General features: G+C 35.3%; 1 protein-coding gene across 8 annotated transcripts in view; it reads right to left on the bottom strand.

The window, feature by feature from the left end:
• Positions 1–22,019, bottom strand: part of ADGRB3 (adhesion G protein-coupled receptor B3) — a 446,997-nt gene that overhangs the window by 214,222 nt on the left and 210,756 nt on the right. For all 8 annotated transcript variants that reach the window (XM_039727349.1, XM_039727358.1, XM_039727398.1 and 5 more), the window contains 3 exons: positions 14,011–14,205; positions 7,581–7,649; positions 3,369–3,477 (listed from right to left, as the gene is read on the bottom strand). In XM_039727349.1, coding sequence (XP_039583283.1) covers positions 3,369–3,477; positions 7,581–7,649; positions 14,011–14,205 — 373 coding nt within the window. The remainder of the gene's footprint in view (positions 1–3,368; positions 3,478–7,580; positions 7,650–14,010; positions 14,206–22,019) is intronic.

Raw genomic sequence — 22,019 nt, forward strand, 5'->3', positions numbered from 1 at the left:
GTGGACAAGGCAAGAGCTATGGATGCCCTCTGGACTTCTGTAAAACTTTTGACATGGTCCCAACAACACCTTTCTCTCTAAATTGTAGAGGTAAGGATTTGATGGGGAGACTCTTTGATGGATTAGAATTTGGTTGGACACATCTACAGCGTAGCCACTTCATGGCTCAGTATCCTGATGGACACTTGACAAGTGGTGCCCCTCAGGAGTTTGTGCTGGGACAAGTACTGTTTAACACCTTCACCAATGACAAAGGTAGCAAATGTGTCCCCAAGTCTGTAGAAGGCACCGAGCTGAGTGGTGTGGTTGAATGATGGGATCTGGAAAAGCTCAAGAACTGGGCCCATGGGAACCTCAAGAGGTTCAACTAGTCCAAGTGCAAGGTGCTGCACTTGGGTTGCTGCTACCCAACCCCTGGCATCAGCACAGGCTGATAGAGAGCAACCCTGAAGAGAACTTGGGGATAGTGGATGACCAAAGGCTAGACCTGAGCTGGCAATGTGGGTTTGCAGTCCAGAAAACCAATTGTATCCTGAGCTGCATCAAAAGCAGCACAGCCAGCAGGGCGAGGGAGGTGATCCTGCCCCTCGACTCTGGTGAAACCCCACTTGCAGTGCTGCAGCCAGCTCTGGGGTTCCCAGCACAGGAAGGACATGAACCTGTTTGAGTGGGTCCAGATGAGGGTCAGAAAAATGATCAGGGGGCTGGAGCACTGTTGCTATGAAGACAGGTTGAGAGTGTTGGGGTTCTTCAGCCTGGACAAGAGAGGGCTCCAGGTAAAACATATTGCAGCCTTTCACTATCTAAAGGGGGTCTATAAGAAAGATGAACAAACTTTTTAGCGGGCTGTTGCAATAGGGTAAGGGGTGATGGTTTTAACTTAAACAGGATAAATTTAGACTAGATATAAGGAAAAGGTTTTTTACAATAAGGGTGGGTAAATACTGAAACAGGTTTCCCAGAGAGGTAGTAGAAGACACAGCATCACTGGAAACATTCATGGTCACATGCCATGGGTCTCAGAGCAACTAGTGAGTTGAAAATGTATTTTGTAACCCAACTGTTCTACGATTTTAATCTATGAACTATTGGATTTTTCTCATTAAATATGAATACAGGTAAAATTTGGGTGTCATTTATGCAAAATATCTGCTTCCTGCATTAAATGTGTTTGTCAACTTGAAAGAATATTGTTATAGATAAGACTTCACATATTTATAAACTCTTGTTGGTATAGAATAATTATTTCTGACCAGTCAAAAACTGCATAGTTTATTCTTTTCAGTTGAGATAACATAAATATTCCCTAAACCCCAAATACATAGGCAGTCAAGACAGTTTTGCCAATGCCCTGAGGACAGCTACACTAAAACTGAATTATTCCAGATACATTCCTTTCTTGTTAGTGAAAATAAGAAGTTACTCCTTGCTGATAACAGTCTTCTGTCTCCGTCTCAGCATGCCACCTGAGCACAAGTATTCTGATCAATGATTTGCACCACAGTGACCCTGTCCTTTTTTGATAGCTGACCGAGCATAGGGTGGATAAACTCATGCCAATACATCAAGGCACAGAGCTGGGAAGTCAGGTTTAACCTATAAATTCATTTCCAGTTTTCACCACTTGTTTCTCAGTTTTTTTCTATTCCTTTGATGGTTTTATAGTTAAGAACAGACCTCCTGAGTGCCTAAAAATATCTTATATGTAGGAAGAGGAAGACAATCAAAAGAAAGACTGTAAAGATTCTGCAGTTTTCTAAACCAGCAAGTGCACAGCAAAGTTTCTGATTCAATTGGAATGTTGTTGCTGTTACCCATGTGAAGCCATGAATATGTAGAGAGACAGATTATCTGAATGCCCCTTTTTAATCTGAATGCATTTTCCCATTTGATATTTTTTTCAGAGGACAAACAGATTAGAATGTACTACAATGTGCCAAGCAGCACAGACTGTGCTGCTCTTTAAATAAGTTCATCTTTTTATTTTGTCAGAAAAATGTCATAGAACAAACATTTCAGAAAAGATACTTTCCTTTACAAATTTGTGCAGGGTCTAGCATAATGAAGGACTGACAACTGGAAGAAGCTTTAAGTGGTATTACAGTGCAAACAGTAGTACCATAAAAATAATAATCACTGGTTAAAACCCTACTGAAATGTTTTAAACATTTTAAGACTGTCAGAGCTCTTTTTGGGGAGTTCTTTGAAATGTCTCCAGTACAAGATTGTGCCTTAAGGGACTTGTGTTTACAGTATTGTCACTTTGTAATATGAACTGGAGAACAATAATAAATATTTATTATTGTAGAGCAACAAGCTAAAAATTCAATAGGGACAATCCAACATTTTCCCTGCTTTATTCCACCAACTAATTTCAAAATGACCATATTTTCTTACTAGATCTAATGACTTGCTGAAAAACTGACTGACGTATATGTGCAGTAAGATGTTAACTTAAAATCTGAAAAAATGTATTGACACCAGAAGTTTTGCTATCGGACAAACACATATTTTGGATTTATTCCTTACATACAACTTCGTAATACTTTCCTGGCATTATAAAACAACAGCTACAGCAAGTTGATTGAATAAAATGATACTAAACAATGACAAAATGATTAGAGAATAGCTTTTCAAACTAATGTTTTAGTTCAATTTTCAAAAAAATGCTTTTATTCCAGCTCATTTATGACTACTAATAAATGTAATTGAGTTGCCAGGCATTTTTTTACTTGATGTTTGCTGTTATGTGACTATTACCTGGCAACTCTCCACTGGCAAAAAAAAAGTTTGAAAAATAAATCTGAATAAATTTTTGAAACTGTTACACATAGAAAAACTAACATAAGAAATTCTATGTTTTAATTACTGGGGCAACTAATGTATATTTTTTAAAATTATTGTTTATCTATACTGATTATTATCACACCTTAACATGTGCAAAGACTGTTCTTTGGGAGAATGGAATATTAAAAGACAATGTCAACAAAATAAACACTTCTCAAGCTATTAAGTATAGGAATTTTAACTCAATTAGCACAATTTCATTAACTAGCATTTGAAACATTATGTATCCTGGAAACACTCTAAAATCTACCTAAAGTTCATAGTGTTCTGGTGAGTATTTTCTTAATTTTGATTCTAAAACTTTGCATTTAGATCTTGAGATATAACTATGAAAAAATCCAACATGTAAGCCATTCTGCATGTGCTAAGCCAGAGAGGGGATAAACAAGCAACAGATAATATAGAGGAGGAGGACCAGCCCAATCTGGAATGTGACAGAAGCAGAAACTCTATAGTACATACTTGGAACTTCTGATTTTCAATAGGTCATAAATTTGATAGAAGAAATTTCTATTTCTTACCTACATTTCCAGTCATTAGGTATGAATTCTGAAAGTCCATCATTCCCATTCCAACAATGTGTATAAAATCTTCAATCACCTGCATTAACTCCACTGAACCTGGATAGATCTAACAAAGGAAGGTCAGACATGGCATTTACTGTAATATCAAAACGTCTACAGCTGCAAATTCAAATAAAATCTAAATGCCATCAAAAGCAAATTGAGAAGTAACAGTCAAACAGCTCTCCTGTTCTTCATTGCTAAATACTTTCTGTTACAGGAAAATAACCATGTTGCTATTAAATACTCATATAAACAGACACTACTTCCCATAAAGTTATGTGAAATCAACTGTGCACTGGAACTGTGGAAAATGTTTATGCTAAGTCACTGCACTTCTCAAAAACTTAGTGGCCATTAGTTTCATTAATGGTTAAAGCATTTCATATTACAGAACAACTCTAATTAAAATATTCTTCCTCTGAAGATATCTTTAGTAACTTCAGAACTACTGATACAAACAGTAATGTAAATCTTACTGTGGCCTTGCCAGTATGATAACCTTCATTGCATTAGTCAACATGTAAGTAAGTTAAATTTTTACTGGTAGTACTATTTTCATTGCTGATATGGAGTAGTAGAATCATAGAATACTGGAGGTTAGAAGGGACCAGTGGAAATCATCTGGCTCAAGCCTCAGTGGAAAGCAAGATCAGCTCTAGCAAGTTGCCCAGGAACACACACAGCTGCATTCTGAAATGTCTCCCAGGAAGATGACCCCAGAGCTTGTCTGCACACCATGTTCTAGCATTCAATCACTCCCACTCCCACTTTTTCTGATACATGAAAGGCACTTTCTGTATTTTAATTTTTGTGCCTTGTTTTTTATTCTGTCAATGCACACCATTGAGACTTGGCTCAGTCTTCTTTACTCCTTTTCCTTTCAGGAACTTTTAATATTGTCATGTTTCCAAGCAAAAGAATGTCAGCTCTTTCAGCCTATCCTTGTATATCTAATTCTATAATCCCGTAAACAACTTCATGGTATTTTTCTGGGCTCATTCCATTACTTTGTGTCTTGTACTGAGGACCCCAGAATTGGACAGAGTAAACTAAAATGAATTGCAGTAGCCTTGTCATTGCTAATGTATCCTCTCAATTTGGCTTTTAAAATTGCAAAAACACATTTCAGAAAAAAAATTTATTTGCAAAGCTGTAAGCCACTAAGAAGAAATTTTCTTTAATATTTAGCAATAATGATTCATCAACGAAACAGCATTAGAGACCATAACAGTTATGAATATAACTAAAAGTTCTGTTCATATCACATACATTAAAAAAAAATGGTTTTTATTGCCTGTTATGAACAAGACAATTTTCAGTAACAGGATGCCTTGCAATAGAAAAAATAACAGATAACCTACTCATGGCGTTTTTTCTTCATATCAGTGAAATGTCAAATTTCACTTTATAAGCAATATTCAACCCATTCTTTCCACTGCTGGGACTGCAGACTCTAAAAAAATCCTACAGAGACTATAAATTCCAGCTTGCTGCACTCCATCTTCATCTTGCTCTATCTGTCTAGATCCATAGTTGTCTGGTTGAGAATAGCAAATTTCACCTTTTGGCTTTGTTTTCTACATGGATTGTTTTATAAAAGGTAGGGCAGTAATACTCTTTTGAAGAAGAATTTGTTGTGACAATTATGATGCTAACAGGCTGCAAATGCTGCTTCAGACGACAGAGACTTAATGTCCATTCTCCTAAGGATGAACTACTGAGGTAGTAAGTGTGGTTTTTGCAACCATCTCATTCAAAGCCCACACACTCACAGATTATGTACTAAGGAAAATTTTCAGTGATATTTTTTAAACCCTCGTTCTTGCATATAAAATTGCGTAGTAATAAACTGTTGAGAACTCAGTTGAGCAGGTATTCTGGGTTTTTCTGAAGTAGGAAATACTGGTTAATCAATAGGATGGTGGCAGATCTTGATGAATAATTTGCAGAACAGCTCCCACGTTTTGAAAATCCAGTATAAACTTACACATTGTGGATTGAAATGGCTTCCTGTGTGCAGTGCTTTACATCAGCTCTTAAAAGAAGGCAAGTATTAAAGTGAGTGCTGCTTATCTGAATGGTATATAACCTGTAATTAATGGTTATCAACTGTTGGCATTTCAGCTAGAAAAACAGATGTGCTGAGGCATTACAGCTGTATACTTGATTGAAAGTCAGCAATTTGCTGACAGTGAGTAAAATTTTTTCTCCAGCAAAGAATCTAGAAAACAAGCTAAGAGATCTATGTTAACAGTAGCTGTGGAGTTTAAGAAAACTATGCAAGCTGGCAAAAAGGTTGGTCACACTGCACCTAGGTTTGCAATGTTTTCTCACAGAAAATTAAGCTGAGTGGCTGAACCAGAAACAAGATCACCTTTATTCATTAGTGTCTGGTCACTCCCCCAAGCTGTTATGAAGAGCTACTTGTTTCAAAAAAATTTTTGAGCCTGCTTACGTAACTGCACAAGAACAGTAATACGACTAGGGGCATTGGGGGGGTCATATCTCAGTGGTCTAAGATTTAGTGAATCCTCTAGCTTTGCAACCAGGAACCTATGGCCCCAACACTCCAGTGTTCAGCTCATCTTGGTGTTTTTGCGTTTCTGCTGTACCTAGGTCTGTGAGACAATGATCTAACAGGCAGAGAGAAGGAGCTATGAAAAAGTAGAAACAACTTGTTCCCTCTCTGTTTTTCAACACTGCTCCTTCTACAAGCAGTAGTGAAAAGAGGGAACTGGAGATTTACTGTTGCCTCTTTGTCTCCACATTCTCAGAATTTCCTCTTAAGTGCTGTCATCCCCAAATCTCTGGCGTCAGATGGCAGACGTGACATGGGTAAGTAGAAAAGATAGAGGTAGAAGACAAGGCTGATAACACAGGAGTGGCATCATGTCTGTTTATTACTAGGGCTAAAATCATTGCTTAATATTGGTTCCCTTATCTTGGTGTTGTTTATGGAAACTGCCCACATGTATGTGATTTTGCTGCTTGCATCTATCACCGCTAAAGAAAATGACACACTTTGTCTATTTTTGTATCTGGCTCTTCTAGAGAGAAACAGAAAAACAGGAAAAGATAAAATATGATTCCCAACTGAATTGTACTGGGTCAGCTGAAGTGTCATGTGCCTACTGCAAGGTTTGAATTAATAGTGAAAAGTCTTGATCTTCCCTTTCTCAGTGACATCATAAACATGAACTTACAGAACTGAGGGTAAATAGCTTCAAAGATCTTTAAGTACCTTGTGATTTATTAGGAATGACACGGAAAGTGAACAAAGTTCAAGTATCTATAGAACACAGTCACAATGACTGCACAAGAGCAGAGCAAAGATCTATGTAAGCTATTTTCTTGCCTTTGACAGTGGCAAAAAGCTGATGTCTAAGGAAGAGTATAAGGGAGCAGGAATATAGTGATACTTTCTTGGAAAGTCTTGCCCAACCTTTTTTGCCAAAATATTGTGTTATGCAAAACTATGGTTTTTCTTTCATAGATTTGCCTATTTACCTTTTTAACATTCTCCAAACCACTTCCGCTTTTAAAAGCTTCTATTGCAAATGAGTGCACTTGACTCTTTTTCATACTGAAATATCTTGCTTTGTTTAATCCTTCTTAATAAAGAAATGTTTCCCCGCCTTTGAGCACAAATCTTCCTCTTTACATAACTATGTTCATCCCCATTGTCAGTGTTAATTGTACCTGAACAAACCTGACAAAAACTTTTCAGTCCTGAGGATGACAACTGTTCTTCCAAATACATCCTTGTATGACTGGTCTACTGCTTACATTTCTGTAAGTTGGTTAGGGGTGTTGTATGAGGTCTTTGGATGAGGTCTGACATGTCATGTTTAACAAAAACAGCATTGCAGCTAGCCCTCAGTAGAATTTTTCAGCTTTTGCATGTACTTCATTACAATGTCCAAAGCAAAGACATAGTGAATAATACTTTGAAATGTTAATAAAAATCTGTTTTTATCAAGAGAAGCAACTTATATTCTAAATACAATTTCAATATAAGGAATTAGCTGGTGGGTCCTGAAATTGCTCCTTTTTGAAAAGGATAATTTTCTTCCCCAAATATTCTATCACTTAGGATTTCCTTTCAATAGTAGGGTACATCTTTAACCTGAATTCTGAAAACATACATGAAATTTTGTCAAATCTTACCTGTTGCGCATCTTCCCATTTCTCTTTGTTTTCTTCATCTAAGAGATTACTTATGATTTGAAAGAAGTTCTGAAAAATCAATTAAATGAAAGACTAAGTAAAATTATTTCAAAGATATGAACTACCACATCCTTATTCTGACATTAAGAAAGTTTTCCTTTCCCTATTACAGATGCAGTTCTGCAGCCTATTTTCTGTCAGTAGAAGAGATGATGTAGCAAAATAATACATTAAACTGATAAGAGAGCACAGATTTTATGGTAAATTTTTAATTCTTGTGTATATAATCAGGTTCCGTAGTACCACTTCATATGAAACAAGAACCATTTTAAACTTGCTAAACTTTTAAATGTGATGGTGTTCTATTCACAAATTGCTCGTATTCCAGAAACTAGACAATTACAGATTTTGCAAAAAAACTAAATACATTTAAGAAAGCACCAGTCTCGAGTCTTTAGTTTCTACTCAAAATGAGAAAATGATCCTTAATAACCATATATAGGGCATTCAATTACATTTTATTGGCCAATACAGTTTCAAATCAGATGCTTCTGTACTTTTATATGTTACACTTGCCTCTATCCTTTTAGTAATTTCAACTTAAAAGGAATAAGCAGTTTCTGTTTCTTTGATCTTAAGCTGTTAACTTCTTTTTCTGATTCCTCTATTCATTTAAGTATAAGGGGAAAAAATGCAGTAGAGTTAGATACAAATAATATATTTTAAAAATCACTTTTCTCCAAATGTTCATGGAGAAATCTCCTTTCTAAATTTGTCTACTCTCTCTAGCAATTTGGATTCCCAACTTCTTCATCCTTAAAAACTAAGAAGTTGTGCAGTCTGTTCTCATCTCTGTATCACATTTTGTGCAGAATATAAATTTTGTCTTCAGCCTGCCAATTATAATTTTTCTGTTCCTTCATAAAAGATACATGTAGTTTCCAGTAACCTTAGCTGAAGAGTGCAATTAAGATCCTCACAATTTCAAAAAACTTTAACTGTAATACCAACAATGTGACCTTGCCGGAACTCAGATTACTGGTCACTGCTTCACCTGCACTTACTTTTTAGCCATTTTGGGGTATAAACAGGACTTAAATGAGGTTTAAGTAAGAAGCAACTTTAACCCACTATTAATGAAAGTACAAAGGACTAAACTGCACAATACTGAAACTAGAAAGAAAAAACATACAACATTAGTCTGTGGTGTGTATGCTTGAAAAGACATTTTTTTCAAAATAGAGAGATCACCAACATTTTAGGTGTCTCACAACTATATAAGTAAAACATTTTAGGATGCAAAATTGAAGAAAACTTGTGAAACTATTTTTATAATAACATTTTACCAATCTAACCTGGTCCCAACACTAAGCACCTGACAAGCAAGAGGATCTATCTTTGCCTAACCATTAGGAAGTTAACTATGCTAACTGTAAAATTTTCTTTAACTTGACCAAATTGACTCTAGAGGTGACTGAATTTTTGCTGAACTTGGACAAAATAATCCTGTTCATTAACAAGGCTACAACTCTTCTCTCACTGAGGTCACTAGCAAAACATCCACAACCTTCAGTAACACAAAAAATTTCATGAAATGAAACAAAATTGCTCAGCAAGCTTCTATGAAAATTACTAGTAAGCATTTGGACAAGATGGGAATTAATGATAGGACATAAAAGAAAAATGTTTTCACGGTTTGATCCATTTTGAAACAATACTAAAGAACTTTCAGTTAAGTTAAAAATAAGAACAATAGATATAGTTACATACTGTTTATATACCTGGAATACATTTAATCACTTTCAGACATTCCATAGCAAAATAAAGCACAATGCAAGGATTTACATTTGGTATTTGTTAAAATGGATTTGCCAGTTTAACCAGGTTGGCAAATCACAATTCCGTAAATGCAACTTCAGCTATGAAAAATATACATTTTCATTGGTCTCCCAAGTAAAATAAACTATATTGGTCAAAGCATGCCAGTTTCATGGCACTATAATCACACTTACTGTAGGGCTTTGTAATTTGGTGAAAACTTCTACTAGGTAGAGTCGGCCTTATGAAGATTTTGCCTGAAGGAAAACACTTTTCCAGTCATGGTAGTTCTCAACTCTTCCAGTGCAATATTGTAGAAATGCAACGGATGGAAATTTTAACTTTAACTTATTAGGGCATCGGTAGCAGTCTAGCAGCAGCTGCATGGAACTCAATGTGGATAATTTATCATACTAGACAGTTGTTTTGAAGGTAGTTTCGCATTACACTGCAGACACTGATTCCCCTGCAGTCTAAGCCTTAATTGCAAAAGTATCCATGTCTGTGTAATGAGATCTATCTGAGAGTCGCCTAGATTGCTTGAAGAGCACTCAGGAGTTGAAAATGTTTCTTGCAGATGATATATTACATGGGTTTTCTAATAATATTGTATTAAATTTTATATTTATTTTAGTTACAGAAAGCATAAAACTACCAATAATTGACTAAAATATATGTGGAAAAGTTTATAAATAATGCTAGACTCAAGCACAAAAAAAAGATCAGCAACAAATTACCTAACATATATTTTTGCACTTGCCAAATAAGTATAAATTAGGTGTATGAACTTAGAAATATCAATATATTTATTCTTGGGATCTTTTTTTCTCTATTTCTAACCTTGGTTGGTGCCATATTTATGGTAGCACTGAAGGGTGAGATGTGTGCAGCTTTTTCAGTCCAAGTGATTTTTCAAAGCAATGCCAGTACTTTGTGAATTAAATGGAGATGAGCAAATGGATTTGCTGCTCCAATAATGAATACATATGAGATGCATTTAAAAAATGTGGCAGGGGAAGAAGGGTTAAAAAGTTTTTGTCCTACTTTAACTACTCTCTTGTTTATTGCATTAATAATGAAAGAAACAGCATTGTCCTTTAGTAAAATGATTGACAGGTGTGAAGGCTAAATTTTAGAAGCATTATGAATGTGATCTGAAGGAATTACTGTAGTAAACACTGAACCTCCCTGTAGAATCAAACTTCTTTCTTTCCTAGCTGGGCTTGCATATTACTGAACTGGTCACTATAGAAAATGTTGGGACAGCCAGAACCAAATTTTGAAGTCCTTTATTTTTGCCCAGGCTTTCTTGATGATCATGCCAGTTACAGCTGGGAATGGACAACTACATTTTCCTAATTTAATTTCCTTCCTTTCAATTTTTTCTTCCGTAATACAATGGCTGCAGTTCTCTGTTCCAGTCCAAATTCTTTGACCCTCTCTGCAGGCATAAAGCTGTCAGAAATCCTTTTATGCAGTTAGAGAAGAATTCCTCCCTAGGAGGAATTAAAGGATGGCCTTAAGTCACCTCCACTTTTGGACTTCAGCATAGTGAATGCATGTGTGGGAGGGGGAAGATGGAGGGAAAAAGGATTGGACAATCCTGTTAAACCCTGACTCACAGCAATAGTCCCTATGGCTATTAGAAGAGGGATTAGACTTCTCTAACTTCTTTGGGGAGAAACCTTTTTTCCTGTTGGTTGCTGCATTAGGGGATTGTACAACTCACTTTGCCATTCTGTCCTGAAATATAGTTACTTCCTGCCATCCTGTCCTTAGAAGGAAGTTCAAGCCCCTTTAGACCAGTTCCGGACAATACTCCAAAATGTTGCTTTCATTTTGCTTGTTTAAAATTTGTATTTTCTTCCTGGCAAAATCATTCTCACCTACGTGCAGTTTCCATCTCATAGCCTCAGTGTAGCTGCAGAGGGTATTTTAAAGAATTCCCATATTAAATGAAAAACCTTGCTTACAGAAGAATTGAATTACTTGTCTTGCAATAATTTCTGCTATTGTACTGATATTTTCAGTCACTGATGCAAGAAAACTTCTTGTTCAACTGCATCACAAATGGTTATTTTTGTCCCTGACATTGCATGTGCAAGTATACATAGATATTGTTGCAAAAAACAGTTAAAAGATGCAAATAAAAGGAGTCATGTAATATATAACTTGATACTAAATATGCGTATCTTAAAAACTTTATTTTGCTCTTGGAATTGTCTGCCTAAACATGAGGCATTTTCAATGCAGCACATCAGGTAGCAGCACCTTCATTTTGGAGAATTAGCTGGAAAATTTCAAATTTTATCTCACTTTTCTGTTCATTCATTTTGTTATGGAGTCTCTGGATCACAACTCTTGCACTATTCATGAATATTATACTGAATATAAACCAAATATTGTAGGCATTTGAAGGACCATCTAGGTGGATGGAGTTTATAAAAAACAAATATATTCAGACCTGTATACTTCTTCTTTCTCAGTTATAATTCAAGTGTTGTTTTTCTATGGATCTTAAAAAACCTGTTGTCCATAATTCATCATAATCTACTTTTCCAACATCAAACAATATAATCAATTATGGCTTTTAGGATTTTAAACCTCACTCATGCATTTCTGATAATTTCTTTAACCAAAATACATCAAATAAGAAACTCTACTCTTTATCTAGTTAAAAATATAGAATGGAATTAGAACACCACATAGAGCTTCTACATAAAGAAGAATTTTCATGCAATTTTAATTTTTACCTTTTTGTCACTGAATTTGATGATGAGCTAGGAACTATGAAAGTATGTCCTAATGAAAATAAAAAATAAATACAATACTCCAGAGTACGGTAGAATATGACACATGTTTACATATGGAAAAATCCATGTTTCTCAGAAATTGGTAGTAAATTTTAAACTTTTGTTACTGAGCCAGGATTTCACTTTATAGAATCAAAAGTCAGTAAAAGGAACCTTTCTTAATATATCCCCTGGGCCAAATAAATCCTTTAGTCTGATTTCACTTACTTTGCTGAATACTGTTCATTGTTGTTTTGGGTTTTTTTTTTTCATTTTACCTTAGCTTGATGTTTCTTCTCTTTTTCTTTTCTTTTTTAGTACTTTTATTTTTTCTGACTTGGAGTTTGTGTGTCTTTTTAAACTGGGATTCAAGAACTCTGTATTTAGGCATGCAAAAACTGAAATACAGTTATTTTTCTTTGGTTTGAGAAATCCGTCAGAATATGGCTTACCAATTTTTATATTTTTAATTTCTTGATTCCTACATTATTTATTAAAATTCATAAAACAATATTTAATAACATTGTCAAGTTCTGCCAGAATATTATTAGAATTTTGAAAACAGCTCTACACTGTAGAATGAAGCAAAACTTTTGGCACTATCATCAGTGGGAAAAGAATCAAATTCTCTCTAATGTATGTAAACTGCAAATGACCAGATCTACTAGGCCCATGGACCAAATTACTTGTAACAAGCAGTTTCTCAAGACTGGTTCTAGTAAAGACTTTGAAATGCCTGTGAATCTATTACTGAATAGATACTGAATCTCATTCAAGAAAAAAAGAAGGATTGTTCAGCAAACATACCTTTTGAAAAGCATTGTTTAAAAATAATATTTTCAGCTGGCTACAGGCCAACACAAGATATGTCAGTTTTACTGTGTAAGTTAATTGTTCTTTGCGCATAGCAAAACAAGAAAAGTGAAAATATAATAGCAAGTCTTGATAACTTAATTGTGAAAAAATATCTTTTCCAACATATCTCCCTTCATCTGTATGCATCTATTCCGAAGTGTATTTAAAATTTATGCTTACCTTTACATAAATACGTATACATGACCTGCATTAATAACTTCATTAGTAATTTATGAATGATCATTAAACTCTCTTTTTCGTAAATATTATGCACATCTGCCTTCTTAGTATGCTTTGTCACTAATCTACAATCTTTGAAAAGTGTATAAAATTTTCAGATATAAGATGAAACCAATATCTTTGTCTAGAAATCCTGAGTAAGATTTGTCCAGCCCATTACGTAGAAATAATTGTATTTGTTTTAGCTCTGACAGCATTTTATTTGTCCTCTCGTAAAAGAAGAGTTAATCTAACATGTAAAATAGAAAATTTATATAAAATGCACTATCCATCACTCCTGTGCACTTTTAATGAGCTTTATTTATCTGAAATGAAGAACCAATGCCAGAATTACATAACATTGTGGATGGATTTTGAACTGAAATTAACTAGTTCTGAACTGAAATGAACTGGAACAAAGAATGCTAGCAAAATGCTTAGTGCCAAAAAATACCAATCCTATCAATCAGACCAAACCTTGAAAGACAAAGTTACTGAAATGCTACAAAGAAAGCATTTTACATTTTTCACCTGCTGCATTGGTTTGGATATTTATCTTATTAAATGTAGCTGAGTCTTCTTCCTATTTTACACTTGGATCTTAGTTTTATGTGAAGAATGCTTATGTCTGTCATGTGGAAGACTTTTGTTTCCTCTGCAGGTAAACCAGTTGCCATGCAGTATAGTTCAATATACAGATATAAACTCCATCAACTGAAACATTACCTTTACAATGTTTCTCTTACCTGCACCCCATCAGAAGCAGGGATATAACTTGCTCTTTTAAATGTGTCTGTAACATTTCTGAGAATTTCCACAGAAATTAGAAGGTCCCCAGCATAAAAGTTTTTCCTCTGTGTTAAATCCAATAGTGTCTTGGTTACTTGGGACATGCCATCACCAGCCAACGTCCTCTGACCCTTGGCAAGATGCTCTTTTATCTGTACCAAAAGGAAAAAAAAAACTATTATCAGAACCTACTTTACTGAGAAAAATGCATGATAAAATCTAAACACAGCCAAAATATGACATGTTAAAATTAGTAAAAAAAAAAAAAAAAAAAAAAGATCAGCATGTTAATGCTCCTTTCTAGCACTTTCTTCCCAAAAGCCTTTAAGAAACCCAGTGCATGATAAAATCTAAACACAGCCAAAAAAAAAAAAAAAGGTCTCCTTAAAGATAAGACAAAATAGTAGTCTATGGTGATAGAAACATTATTTTTATCAGAGCATCATTGATTTTACACGGAAGGCTTCTGAATTTCTTGTGTTTCACACATTTGCTTCTTGAAACTCCATGGGCTGGACTACAGCAGCTTTAATTTGTTGTCATGATGTAGCAAGGAACTGCCCTTCCTCAGAGGAACATCTGCACAACCACAGCTGCCCCTCATTTAACAACTGAGACCTCTGAAAGGAATAAATGCTAAGGCAATATTTGTTATAATGTGATTTACTATAGGAGAGTAGACTTTTCACCTCTGCCAGCCCAGCTTGGCTAGTCAGTGCAAGAGAAGTGGTTTAGTTGGAAGCTGGTTATGGTGCTCTTTTCTGTAGCACCAGCACAAAGGTGTTAACTTGGAACAATCCTGTTTGCTTTTTCCAAGAAATGCAAATTAAATTATGAATAACTCCTGTGTATCTGCCAAAAGAGCATACTTTAGCAGTAGCTCTCTCAGCAGATGCATTCAGGGCTAGTGATCCAAAACAAATATGCTAGAAGTACCCTCCTGATAAAAACCTGAATCTGTGGATCTGGTTAACTCTCAAAGCTGACTCAGCATCCCAGGAAGGTGTATAAAGTAACACAAAGATAGGACAAGGCAATACAAGGCTAAAAGAAAGAGCACATGGGTTAAATAACCTATTTTTAAATATACATTATAATTTAAGCATAAAAGCACAAGTTCTTCTGAATTGAAAACTAGAATATCATAGAATCATAAGATATCCTGAGTTTGAAGGCTTTTAGATAAAGAGCATTAGCCAAGACAGACCTCATTCTAAGCAGGAGGGCTGAAAATACTATGCAACCAGCAACAAAAATGTTGTTTAAAAATGTATCTTCAATTGCTTTTTAACTTGCCTTATTACTGACATATAAAGGGAACAATTGCTAATGTAACATAAAGTTAACTAGATGATATTAAAAGTCTCTTCCAACCTTGATGATTCTGTGATGATAGGGTGGTGATGTAGAAGGAAGAGTGTAAAGATACTTTTTTGCCACTTCCAGATCTCCCCAGACACTTTGTGTCAATATGCAGGGGTTAATCATACAAAATAATGCATAAGGATACACTATATAACAAAACTGTTTAAAAGGATTCAAAATAACTCCCATGAAAGCAACTTAAAAAAATGCAATCATCCTCTGAAATACTAATTCTAAGCAGGGTGGGGTTTTTTTTCTGTTGGTTCATATTTTCATTACATTCTCAACCAGTTGTCAGGTAAACTAGATATATGTAACACAGCTGGAGCTGGACAAAGTGGCTGTTTCAGGCTTCCTCCATAGCCTTAAAACAACTATAAGAGCAGCTGGGGATTTTTATGGACCACCAGTGCCATGACAAAACCCTAGAAATACTTAAGACTTGGGAGAATACCTGTCTGCTGCATCATGGACAGGGAGTGAATCTATCCTATAACATGAGTACAGAGGTACAAGCATAATAGTATTATTCATATTTATAAAAGAAGCAGTCAGAACTAAGACCATTAATTTGTCTGGTTGGTTGCATTTTTTTACAAATATTTCATCAGTAATACCTCCCTCAGTCTTCAGAATACTGCTATACACAATCAGGCAAGAAGCTTGCAGAAATAATTTCAAGCAGTTGCTATTCCTTTTAGATGGAGACTTTGGACATAATTGTGTAGGAAGATAATACTGAAGAAAAAGGTGTGAGAATTTAGGAAGGAAATTAATTTCAGTAAATTCAGGAATTTGATATTGTACAAATAACATTATGAACTACTTTCTTGGGAACAAGGAAAAGCAAACATGAACTTGATTTGTGCAGTTTTGCTGAGAAAATTTTCTCAGCAAAAATATTGCCATTTGTCTCATCTGCTCACACATTGTGTCTTGGTAGCAAGTGAAAAGAGCATCAGCCAGCACAGTAACACTAAAGACTAGAACTTTTGCTGTAACTCATCTACCTGTTCCTTACACCAGAACATATTTCTAGATTTTGAGGATTAACAATATTGAGTGTACCTTTAGTCAAGCCCAAAAGACATAAAAGACCATCCATATTACTGAATTCCCAAATCTAACATGTGCCTCAGAATGTACTGTGGGAAAGGCATCACACAACTTGAAGGGAGGGTTTTAGAGACAAAAAAGATGTTCTTTTAATATCAGTAATAACAGCAATTGATCAGTCCTCACAAAAACTGCTGTGCTGTTACACCTGTATAAACACTGGTTGGAAGGCTGTTGAACTATTCAACAAGTTATTTTGTAATCCATTATTTTGTTTCCTTCTGCTTCATCTGTATGTTCACCTCCCATTTGTTTTTCCATTCTCCCGCAGAACTTTAAATTCAGATTTTAAAGATGGCAGGAGCTAAGTTGTTGATGGTTTTGGGACATACAAAGCCTGCAGAAGTCTTGGCCTCAACTGCTTTTGGAATGAAAATAAAAATTGAAATGATCCTACTTTTGACAGGTTTTAATACTTTCAAACAAGTAAGGTTCTGGGGTTTTTTCAGATCTCTAACAGCAGAAGCAGGATCTATAGTATGGCCTTTAGTGCTTTCAGGAAATCATTTTGGTTGCTCATTGGACCAATGATAAAAAAGTTCTAGCAAGTGCCCACAATGTCACGGGACTAAGTCATTACACTTCTTCAAAAGTAGCTAGGGTTGTGATGAAGATAGTTCAAAGTATATCAGAATTTACTGGCTCTTAAATACTACAGCTCAATTTGGAACTCTTTTTTTTTTTTTTTTGTTAAATAACATACCCAGAAAGCTTGATTTCCCAGCCCAAGGATCCTTTCTCCCTCATACACACCACTCATACACAGCTCCAAGAGCACCTTTTATTTCATCCTCTCAAGCTCTAAAATGGAAGTTCTTTTCCCCAATCCCTAGCTACCTCTCCAGACCCACACTGCCTCGAGTTAGACTAGCAGCATATCCTTACAAACAGCACAGCAAAACAGAAGGTTCCAATGTGTTTAGCTAACAAAAGTGGTGAAAATTAGAGTTAATTAAGAGAATTTTTTCTAAGACCAGCAAGCAATGTGTAGAAAAAAATTAACAGGCTCTTTTTTATCTGTTTATTACGTAATGTAGTTTCTTGTTGTAAGGCAGCTTACAACTCCGAAACACAACTTTAAAATCACAGGCCATTCAATCAGTTGATGTAAACTGACACAATAGCATTAAAGCCACTCTTCAGATTAGTATAAATTGAAGGCAGTGAATTACTGCACAGCTATCACAATAATCTTTCTGCATGAAAATACAGAATATTCTCATCAGTACTTAGTATAATGTCTTTCTCACCATACTGCTTATTTTCTGTGCTACGGCCACTGTAGCACAGATATTACGCGCTGCCCAAGAAATCTATTTTGGTCACCACTCTAGGCCCTGTGTGAAGGTCATTTTTTAGTAGTCCTACAGGCAGGCTCATTAAAAATAAACTTTATGAGCCGAGAGATAGTGAAATGAAGCAGCTGTTAAGCTGACACTTCAGTTGTCAGCCCAGCCCCTATCAGCCTGCACTCTCTGACTGCATACTTGAAAAATTACTGAAATGTTTAACTGGACTTTGACTCAGGGTCCAGCTCCCTTTGTGCCCCTATTTATCAGGAAGTATGATATAATAAAAATTCCTCTTTACAAAGTCAGATCTCCTAGGCTGTTGGCATTGGAATACAATTTATTACTGCATATTAATTACTGCAGACTTAACAGCTAGATGTAGTTTAAAAGGACAAAAAACAATGAACCCTCAAGAAACCTACAAAAGACTGAAAAGAACTATTAATTTGAAGAGTAACTACACCATCAACCATTTTTCATTATTTTTTAAGATGATGGATTCATGGCCAGGTATTACTAATGATGTCATTAATGCATTTTATGGTAGGGGGAACTATAAGAACCCAAATCAGTAAGCCCTACAAAGAAGTGAGGAAAGATCATTTGAAATAAAAATATATCCTGAAATTGCTCATAATCTTCAAATCACTTTGCTTTTCAGCTTCAGAGCCCAAGACTAATATTTTGTAAAATATAGTGCTCTTTAGATACAGAAATTGTAAGAATATTCACACCACACCTGTAATGTGATGTCATTGTAATAAAGTTGTTCATATTTGACAAAATCTTGTCAAAATCTGGTTTTTTTCTGATAATAAATAGACAGTTCTTTAACTGTTTTGGCACAGAAGTTTATTTTCCCTCAATATAATAAATTATTTACAATCTGTTTGTCTATTTTAAGACTGTTTCAGTGTTTGAGAATATAATTTCATCCATCTTTTAAAAGAAACAAAGTAAGGTCCAAAGATAGGGCTATGCATCTTCAGGTATGCATTCAAATATTTATAATCTAATGTCATGCAAGAGATATTATATATTCAGTATTTTATGAAGGAAGTGCCTCAAGCAATACAAAGTAATTTTCCACTTTTTCATCAGTGAAATTAGTTAGTACTCTCAGTTTCAATCATAGTAACACACTATTAAATAAACATTTTGTGAAAGAAGGCAATCATATATTCTCTTTGTGTACAACAGTAAAGGGAAAAAGTAATTTGTATACATTGTGTCAAGGAAGATTAAATATATAAATTAAGGAAAACTTTACAACTGCAAAGGAAATTATGTACAGTTTACCTGAACGCACTATGAAGTCTTCTATACTGGAGGCCTTGATAACAGCCAAGAAAAATAAAAAGCTGGAATAACACAAGCATATCTGATTCTGATAGGGCACAAGTTTGGGCTGGATGATCTCATGAATTTCCTTTCAGTTCTGTAATTCTGTAACACATCCCTGCAAATGTTCTGAAACTCCAACTAAAGCCTCCTATAATTTATCCCAACCAGAAAAGTCAAAGTTTAGGGAGCCCCCTGAAACTGAACTTCAGCCTTCCTGCATTTATACAAACACGGTGTGCAATCCTCTGAACCAAGTCTTTGCAGAAACTGTGCATTAATCTGTGCCTCTCTGCACTCAGCTGAAACCTAATGCTTTAGGGAACTTATTTGAAATGTATACAGATGGAAAAAAAAAAATTAGGATCACTTCATTTTATCAAAACAGTCATGCCACTGTCATATACTTCCAAATATTTTTAAGCAAAATGTTCCCTAAAATAAGGATTTGGTTTTAGAGAAAATAAGGTGGGTTACTTACACAGAATCCTTTGCTGTTTTAGACATTAATCTCAGGCAAACTGTATATCTGCACAGATGAAATTGCATGTGCTCTTCCATATGTGATCAGGTTTATAGAAGAATCTTTGAAAAAATAATCTAGTATGTGTGGAGGTCAAAAATGTTTTTAGAAGAATGTGAACAGCTCAGAGTAATGCTTCACTCTTTCTGTACCTTTTCTTCTCTGCCCTCTTTTACAAAAAGACTCCTACTATGTTCAAGAGAGTTTTTACCACTTTAGCCCATTACATAATTCCTTTTTTAAATCAACATCATCATCATCAATATTATCATTCTAATCCTTGAGATATAGCCACTAAATAGGTAACAGAGAGAAAGTAATTATACACTTTCAGTATTTTGATTTGTGCATGGATCCAAGAAGACATTTTAATGGGATATTTTGAATAAATAAGACTTCTCTCAGTAGAATAACAAATGAGTCTCAGCATTAGGAAAGAATAATCATTGAACAGATCACTTTTTTTTTCTTATACTCATTTCTATGTTTGTTGACCAAGGATTGTATTATTATTTTATTAAGCACTGCTCTTAAATGTTCCAATTATCTGTGATTAAATCCTGCTCACGTTGGCATGTTGTGTGAGGGATCTTGTTGTTGTTACTGTTGTTTCTGTTTTTAACCAGAGGGCATGTCTTCAAGATTTGTGTTATCTATGTATAATGCAACCTGACAAGAGCAAGAGTTGAAAGGAAAAAGAGAATGACGACTCTGATAGGGTTGTTTTCATTTTATGACAGACATAACATTGCTTGGGGTAAAGTCTCCTGGTTCTCCATAGTGACTGAATGGCTGAGGCTACAGGTCACAAAGAGATGTACTACAAATGAGCTGTCTTTCATTTTTATGCTACATGGTCATCCTTGCAAGTATATGTCCCTAAACCACAAAGCTCTGATAAATGTTTAAATTGAAGTGCTTATTTGATTTTAACCAATTTCTATACTTATTTCATTTTGCTTCTATACAGTCATTTCCATGACACTCACTTTTATTTGGAAGAATAACCAAGTTATTTTCAAGGAAATCATCATTATTTGGGAGCCCTAATTTCTGCATGGGTATGCTTAAAGGCATAAAGTAATAGACAAGAGAAAAATTCTTTGACCTTCACGTACTTAATAAACCATGGTGGGGGAATGCAGCAAATGAAGTAGTGGACAAAAAGTAAGGGAATAATTTCAAGATGCTGTGACCATTTCTTTGTCTCCTACTGCCAAGCCAAACTCTTGCAGTCATTTTGCAGCCTGTGCCACATTCAATTGGAGTGAAGGTTCCTGCAGTTCTGGTAAATTTTAAGACTCTTAAATGGTAAGCCTTTCTATTGTTGGTAAGATAAATGGCAAGGCTTTCTATTGTTTTACCTCTGGCCATATCTTAGTGAAGTTCATCTGTGCCTGCAGTGTTGGTTGGTTGGTTGGCTGGTTGGTTGGGAATATCAGTGTGAGGTGGGAACACTCAGTTGCTCATTACTGCAGAAGACACAGCAGCATCAGCAAACACAGGAGCATGTTTCATTTAACACACCTATTAATCTTTGGTAAATGTGTATGTTCCAGATATGGAAAAATTATTATGGACCCTGACATGATAGGGGGGACTTTTAATTTAACAAGTAGGATTGGCTGGCTATTAAAAATAGATATTCAAAAGCAGAAAGGAAGAAAAGGAACTTCCAGGGTTGAATTAAGTTGTGATGTGCTTGTGCAGAAAAGCAGACAAATGTTTTCTCCTACTGTATAGTCTCTCTAAGACTGAGGTGCATGTATATGTTGGCAAGATCACAGAATCATAGAGTTATTACTTAGAATCATTTAGGTTGGAAAGGACCTTTAATATAATTGAATCCAGCTGTTATCTCAGCACTGCCAAATCCACCACTAAATCATGTCCCCAAGTGCCACATCTAAATGTCTTTTAAATGCCTTCAGGGTTTGGGGCTTTTCCTAATATCTAGTCTAAAGCTTCCCTGGTGCAACTGGAGGTCATTTCCTTTTATCCTGTCACTTGTTGCCTGGGAGAAGAGACCTCCTTTCAGGTAGTTGTAGAGTGTGAGGTCATTTCCTTTTATCCTGTCACTTATTGCCTGGGAGAAGAGACCTCCTTTCAGGTAGTTGTAGAGTGCCCTCATCATCAAGTCAACAGTGATTAGCTTTTTTTTTCTTAAGTTTTATTCTTCTCCTGTGTAGAATGGGAAAATGTCAGTGAGGCAGGAGGAAACTGTTGCCTGCACAATCTCTTGATCAGTTCCTCTCTGATGAGATAAAAGTTTGTTATCCTCCAAACAAGATAACGCAAATGATAAAACAGAGCTGCAGATTCTGGCCTT

This window comes from Passer montanus, unplaced genomic scaffold, assembly GCF_014805655.1.
Source record: "Passer montanus isolate IOZ18808 unplaced genomic scaffold, ASM1480565v1 scaffold11, whole genome shotgun sequence".
Classification (NCBI taxonomy): Eukaryota; Metazoa; Chordata; class Aves; order Passeriformes; family Passeridae; genus Passer; species Passer montanus.